Genomic DNA, 7786 nt, shown 5'->3' on the forward strand with positions numbered 1-7786 from the left:
TCAAATATGCTAATCAAACATATGGCATTTCTAGGAAACAAACACGGATTGCTGTTCATGTCCTACAAGATAAAAAGGTTACTTGGTTTTAAATGTAATTTGAATACGTCCGAGGGCTGTAATAGGCTTCTGCATTTTAAAAAAAATCGTTTGCATACGAAGAGATTGCTCACACCTGTTTTTTCTCTTCTTCTTCTTCTTCTTCTTCTTCTTCTTCTTCTTCTTCTTTTCCCCTGTCTGCAACAACCCCCCCCCCCCCCCCCCCTCTGCTGAAAGCCATTACAGAAATACAATTTCTAATACCTCCGCACAGGTCTTCGATCGACTGCAAACAAATTTATATTCAGGCGGTAAACAGAAAGCTGCAGAGATTTATTTATTGAGTGTGGAGGAGAGAAACAAGCTAGCGCGTGAACCCTGAGTAACCTCCGAGCTGACATGAAGATGGATCAGTGCGCCCTGCAAATGCATGGAGAGAGGGGATATATTGCACTCAGTCATTCAGCACATCGCTGCCTGTAGAATCCCATTAACTCCCGCAGCTGGGACCATATTTCTGGGTTGTAAGAATGCAGTTAGAAGTTGTTCATTACGCTGAATTATTTTGTAATTACTGCGGACTTAAAAGACATAAGAAATATTGTTAAAATAAAACGGTAAGAGCAGTAAGATAGTTTTAGGTTTAGGTTTTTATTAAATGTCACGGGGGGTAGTTTTGTACAGCTATCTGACAATGAAATAACGTACTAATAATAATAATAATAATAATAATAATAATATGCATGTTATGGCTTTCAATTAACAAACAATTTTTTTTTTCACTGATTGATCTGAGCACACTGGGACAGGGAAAATAAACAATTTCAATTAATTCTAAATAATAAATAATTAAACGCAGTAATATAAATCCAACATCATTGCTCGTCTTCACTAATAATTTGAACACCGACTGAGTCAGTCACATGAAACAAACATGACTGAAGTTGATAGTTTAAAATGAACCAGGCAAATGTATTAAAGTTTCATGTTTCTTTGCTTTTGTTTGATTTCTTGGAAATATACGACCCCATCAGGAAAGGGACATTAACATTGGACACATCAGAATATTATTAGCTTTTATTAATTCCTGTTATTTTAAATGTCTGCGAGCAGGCACAGTGATGTGTTTATGTGAAAGTAGGTCACCAGACTTGGGGGGGGGGGGGGGGGGGGGGGCTCCTTGACATTTTCACTTCTGCACTGGAGGTTCAAGTGTATCTACTGTTGCATCAACACAGGCGAGTTGAACTGTTGCATGTTTTTTTTAGGGCAGTGTAGGCCGAGCAGCCCTGGACTTGTGCGTATTATTTTCAACTCATCTGTGCATGTAGTTTGGGAGTGATTCTTTGTTTTTGTCACTCAAGTTTATAATAGCAGCATGAAGCGTGAGTCATCCCTGAGTAAACACACACAGATGAGTTGAGAAAGAAAAGTCCTAAAAACAGATTTTTGGGGACTTAGCAAGCACAAACGAACACGCTCTATTTTTGGGGGCGGAGGGACCAGCTAATCCAGCCGAGGAGCTAGTTTAACCTGGTAGGAACATGTCCTCTCTGTCAGTCACAACTTCTTGATCTCCACTCGGAGGCATTTTTTGTATTTGTTCGAGGCTAATTACAAATCTGCTGCCACTGAACTTCTAAATGCCAGCTGTCACGACCTCTGAACCCATTAAGTGTGCCTTTCACATGACCTAAGCCCTTTGCTAAAGAGGGCCTCGGGTTTTCAAGAAGCCTTCACACATTTGCATAATCCATTAGCTGCTATCAATAGGTCTATATTATGCTAATTTGGGAAAAGAAGTGTTCATTGTAGTCGTGAAAAATAATCAAAATACCAGAATGTGACCCAAAACACATTTCTCTTGATGCCAGAAAAAAAACTGTGTATGACGCTAACATGTCTGACGTCACAGCCTACCTGTATGCATAGGTGAGAGACCCATGAAGGCCCTCAGAGTAATGTTGGTGGACTTCCCTGCTGTTTTTCAGGATGTTTGTAGTTTTCTGGCCTGCACGCTGCCCCTCTCTGTGCTCGGACACCATTAAAATATTGACCTGAAGTGAGTTGCACGCTCGGCTTAATCAGTGTTGTCCTCTCCGATGACAGAGATGTCCGGCTATTGGCCGAGACCGGGAGGGCACGTCATCTCCATCAATCAGGGACTGCTGCTTCTCCTCTGAGGAATGTCCCCACGGTCGTCCAGCCGCCTGACCATGCGTTACTGGATGCATGAGAGGCCGGGCATGAAGTGAGACCCCGTCCAATGATTATGCAGGGGAGAGGTGATAATGACTTCCTATCAAGAGTTAACGGCCGAAGGGGAGAGTAGCCCTCTGTTCACGGGCTGCTGCCGAGCAAAAGAGGTCATAAACCTGGACCTGGACTGCAGGACTCATCCTGAACTCGACAGTCGTGATGAGGAGGGGAAACTGGAGGTTGAAGTTGCCTCAGGATTTAACACTCAGCATCCCGGGTACTTAACTCTCTCCAACAGTTTGACTCTGTGCACCTCTTTGGACAGCCCTCCTCCTCCTCCTCATGCACCGTGCGAGAGTCTCGAGGGCTTCTCGACACCGGCCTGCCCCCACTCGTCCCGTGTCCCCTGGCGGCGCAGGGCGCAGGGGCAGGGCTCTCCAGGACTCGGATACTGCGCACCGAATAACAACGAACCGCTACAAACCGGCTTTGGGTCACTCGCAGAGCAAATTCAAATCTACTCTCACAATGGCCCAGAGATTCACGTCGCCGTGGGGAGTTCGGCCGGCTCGGACTGTAACGTGGCTGATGTGGATGTAAACAGTAAAACTTTTGAGTGGATGAGAGTGAAGAGGAGTCAGCAGCACCGGGCGGGTAAGTTTTTGTCAAGGGAGACTGAGCACGAGAGGAGGGATAAAGAGACCTTGAGACATTACATTCATTCAAGATAAATGTGTTTATGTTTAATCTTAGACTTTGGCCAACTTTCATCCATGGTTTGGAAAGTTTGGTGGAAGTTTTTCTCATCAAGCTGGGGGGAAAAAACAATAGCTGACGTGTTTTGTGCGTCACCGTGCACAGTGTCCTCCGTCACCTACAAACTAAAGTTGAATAAAAAAAAAAAAGGTGAAATGTCCTGCTTCGTAGGGTCAGATGAAAGGGTTAGAAAGGCAGCACGAGCTGTTTACTCGACGTCACATTTGAATATGCACATGAGGACTCGGTCACTATTTCCTTAGCGGTTCCATGTTAATGTTAGTCTGTTAGGCTATTTAACCTTTTCGCTCCACCCACTGTTACAAACAGGATTTACACCGCACACACAAGTACAGTAAAAGGCCTGCTTAGCCACAGTGTATACTCAACCCGGAAAACGATCAATTATTTACCCTTGCCCTCACTAACCAGTAGCCTTTGAATAATGCAACGGAGCACTGGCTGTCCAGACTCACAGGAAGTTGAGTAAAACTTACTCTTGTGAGCTGGAGTGCTCCCTGAGTATTGATTAGTTGTCTGTTTGTAATGAAAGCTCTTGTGTATTGATTTCAGTTTGCAGCACCTTTACATGTGTCCACCTTTTTAACATAATTGCTGTCACAGATCATCATTTCCCTGACTGATGAGTCCTGGGCAGAGAGCCCACTGAAGAATACACATCCCAGGCTTTAAAAAAAAATACCGATAGCTTACTAATGTGAAAAATGCCTATCAATCCTCAATTTTATGTGAGTGATAGTATCTTATATAGATCCTTCATTTGATCAATAGTGTCAGTTGACTGACTGGCCACTGTACTTGGGTTGGGTTTCATAAATTTTACATGGATGAAGAATCACTATAATGGTGGTCCAGTCTTTTCAGTAGCACAATCTCTGTCTGCTGTGAGCCTGCTGCTGACCCAAATGTTCAGCGACCAAAGATGCAGGTTGGTCATCACCACAGATTGTTTGTGGTAAAAAGGCCCGAGTTCCTCTGCAGGATTTTACTGCAGTGTTGCATGGAGGAAACAATCAGAACTACAATATATCTAGCTTCTGATTAGATTCTTGCATGCTCAAAATTCAGATTAGTGGGTAGAATTATGCATTCATATAGCTTGTGAAACATAATTTCTGATTAAGACAGGCGCAGAGAGGCTGCAGCAAGCACAAGCTGACAAAAAAAATTCACATTAGTGGGCAGTGATGTGCATTCACACACCTCTTTCTTGTGGTGCTGCTGTAAGAGAAGCAATAGGTGACACTGATTTGTCATGAATATTACAATGTCGTAAGATGCCACAAACCCCAAACTACAAATTCTAGCTTCTGATTAGATTTTTCAGATGAGTGGGTAAAATGATGCACATCATTTTTGATTAAGACAAATCTGATTGGAGAGGCATGTTATATGCTGCTGCAGCAACAAGCTGACAAAAAAAACTCAAAAATTCAAATAAGTGGGTAGTGATGTGCATTCACACACCCTGATAAACATTTTTCTCATGATGCTGCTGTAAGAGAAGCAAAAGGTGACAATGACTTAAATATTGCAATGTTGTAAGATGCCACAAACACAAAACTACAATTTCTAGCTTCTGATTAGATTCTTGCTCTTGCTCTAAATTCAGATTAGTGGGTAGTGATGAGCATTCATACATAAACATTTTTGATAGGTGACATTGATTTGTCATGAATATTGTAATGTTGTAAGATGCCACAAACACAAAACTACCAATTTCTAGCTTTTGATGACCTACTTGGACCCACTTCAGGATTTAGATTAGTGGGTAAACATTTCTCTGATTGTGCAGCTGTGAGGGAGGCGAAAGGTGACACCTTCGACTGGCCTATAGGAGTCATTTTATTCGTAAAACAAATGAACCCACTCGTCAGATCCAAACGCGTGCACTGAAGAAAGCCATTTGCTCACACCCGCCCACGCACACACAGAAGAAGACATCTCCTCGCAGCACTGTTAGTATCTCTGTAACCTCTTCCTGTATGTCTCTGAAGGGGATCATCTGTAGGAGTAACTCATTAGCGCGACTGTGTAACTTGTAAAAGAGTAATTAGTGAAAGTATGCTTTCCTCTGGAGGTTGTATTGGTTTTGGCACAAACCAAAGTCTTGCGTATTCTTCCATGTTGAAAGGCCTCCACAGACCTGCAGTAACCTGATCTCCTGGCTCAGTGTATATACTCCCAGTGCGTCATTCTTCAATTATGCTTTGACAGCACCTGAATTACTGTGGGCTGGATGCCCAGATGACTGAGGCAATGTGTATCGATCTATCCCTTTTCTTCTTCCCTCTCCTTGGCTTGGAAGGCCCCTCCATTCCCACTGCTGGCTGGCTATTTTTAAGCGTGCAAGTCATTCCTCAAATTTTTTTGTTTGATTCTTTTATGCCTTCTGGCCGGCATCAATTCTATTATCTTTGGAGCCATTAATCAGAATGTGCATGTGATTTGCACTCCTGAAAGCTGAAGTTCATAATTACGTACAGTTGCTCTGTATTGGTTCTTCATATTCACTGCCCTCTAATTCCCAGACTCGGCTACCTTGACATTCATTTTCTTAAAACACAGATGTCGACATTTATCCTATAACTGACCTTTCCATCTGCTATGCTTTTCCAAGTGGCTAGAGGCCTGTTAACCTTCCTCCCCATGAATTGTGGTGGGAGACATTGCTCTACACCTGGCACACTGACTCCATTATGCAGCAGCAGCACATTTTCTCAGAGGCAAAGACACACTGACGACTTGCCCACAATGTCAGCGATGAAAAATCAAGATATAGCTGCGGTTCCTGTCATTCCTTGCACATAAGTAGCACAGATGATACTTTAATGTGTGACCCAGAAACCTCAGAGCAAAAAAAATGGAGACATTTGTCATTAATGCAGTTTGAAAGGATTTGTAAACTGTTAAACTGTCATTGACACAGAAAGGCCTAAAGGCAAATTATTAACGATTCTGATGAATACAGTTAATGGACTGTAAACGTTACAAAGTTGTTTTGAATCGCCAAACATTCCTCCGACTATACTTTTCTACAGATCTGCACACTCTACTTTTTGGTGAACTTGCCCAGGACACACTTTAAAAGCAACACAGCATGGATGTGAAAGCGTTCAGAGAGTCAGAGGGGTCGGTTCAAATCTCTGTTCATTGTTCAGGCTGTATTTTGTGATGTTGTTGGATTTTACAGTACAGGTGTTTCTGTTATTATGTCTATGCCTGGAGATAACACACAATTTTCCGCATCCACTTGTTTTACAGCACTAAAAGATTTTGCAGGGTGCCTGTCGGTTATTGCTAAAGTTGATACCTCGGTGAAATACATCTGTGAGACACAGACAGAAAAATGGCTCCCAGGTGAAGACTTTAAATCAACTAACTGGCTCGGGGCCAATTCAAATCAGTTTCCTGGAAGTCGGTTTATTGAATGCTTGAATATTTGTTTAATTCATGTCTTCAGCACCAAACAAACCTGTGGTTATTTATTTATGTATTTATGTATTTATATATATTCCTCGTTATTACACAAATTATATCAGATCTATTAAAAATATTTGATTTAAATTCTGAGGATTTATACAAAAGTTTTAACTATATAAATTTCACTGGCCCAAGTTTATTGTATGTTATTTTTCCTGTTTCAACTTCTTATTTCCTGGATGGATAATTTTATTCAGAAGGGTTTTGTGCTTCTTTTCTAGGTGCCCTCATTGATCTTGCTGACGACTGTTTTCTTGTCCTCTGTTCCCAGCCAGGATGCACATGACCTGTGGGTTCAGTCTAGTTGGCTCGGGCCTCGGTGCTGTGGTGGCTGGAAGCAGCAGCAGCAGCAGCATCTGCACGGATGGCCATCCCACGTTGCACGGGGCCCCGAGGACCAGCTTCAGCACCAAGCAGCTGACCGAGCTGGAGAAGGAGTTCCACTTCAACAAGTACCTGACGCGGGCCAGGCGGGTGGAGGTCGCCAGCGCCCTGCAGCTCAGCGAGACGCAGGTGAAAGTTTGGTTTCAGAACAGACGCATGAAGCAGAAGAAATTACAGCGAGACGGGCTGTTCTCCGACCCGGGGCCGGCGGCACCGCACTCACACGCCGACGCTCCGGACACCTGCCCCTCTCCTGGACCGTCCTCGCCGACACACCTGACCCTGAACTCCTGAGCCGGAGGGAGCTGCAGCGTGCGCGCTATGCACAGCGAGGGCGCCTGCGTGCAGATGTTTTGATTCCCGTTTGCATCGGTTTCACTCATGCTTCACCTTTATTTGCTTACCACGATGGATGCTTTTCGCAAGAAGCGCAATGACAAGTTTCTTCATGCAAGAACGGGTCAAAACAATCTGTCATCCTCCCCGGCAGACTGGCGCTCTGATTTGAATATTAAAATTCAAGTCATTCCATCTCGCTCCCATCTACACAATGTAAACGAAGAAACAAAATGATATTAATTGTCCGTAGAAACTGTGGCAGACTATTTGTTTATTTATTTTGTACACTGCATCCAGGAACTGGCTTTACCTGAATATATTTATTCTACGGGGCACGTGCTTCCTAGGTTTGTTTAAAATAACACAATTGCTTTTTTAACATTTTTTTATTTAATGTCTACATTTGATAATCAGAAAGGAAATACGCTTTTTTTTGTAAGTTTAACAAATTATTCCACCAAATGTTGCTTTCTCAATCAATTCAACATCCAGCATTATGGAGGTTTCTTTTTCTATTTATTTAAAAAAAAGAGTCTGTGTCAGCCCACATTTGAGGAAAAAGTCA

At 42.9% G+C, this 7786-nt stretch overlaps 1 protein-coding gene across 1 annotated transcript; it reads left to right on the forward strand.

Moving 5' to 3' along the window:
* Window positions 1–2330: 2330 nt before the first annotated feature.
* hoxc1a (homeobox C1a) lies at window positions 2331–7176 on the forward strand. The gene is made up of 2 exons (XM_070911043.1): window positions 2331–2892; window positions 6770–7176. The coding sequence occupies exons 1-2, from the start codon at window positions 2331–2333 to the stop codon at window positions 7174–7176; spliced, it is 969 nt and encodes a 322-aa protein (XP_070767144.1).
* Window positions 7177–7786: the final 610 nt, after the last annotated feature.

Source organism: Enoplosus armatus, chromosome 8, assembly GCF_043641665.1.
Source record: "Enoplosus armatus isolate fEnoArm2 chromosome 8, fEnoArm2.hap1, whole genome shotgun sequence".
Taxonomy (NCBI): Eukaryota; Metazoa; Chordata; class Actinopteri; order Centrarchiformes; family Enoplosidae; genus Enoplosus; species Enoplosus armatus.

Bases quoted from the DNA above. Each gene is read 5' to 3' on its own strand.
- hoxc1a (XM_070911043.1), top strand. From the start codon at position 2,331: ATGACTTCCTATCAAGAGTTAACGGCCGAAGGGGAGAGTAGCCCTCTG. The intron at 2,893-6,769 runs GTAAGTTTTTGT...CTCTGTTCCCAG, and splicing joins GAGTCAGCAGCACCGGGCGG to CCAGGATGCACATGACCTGT.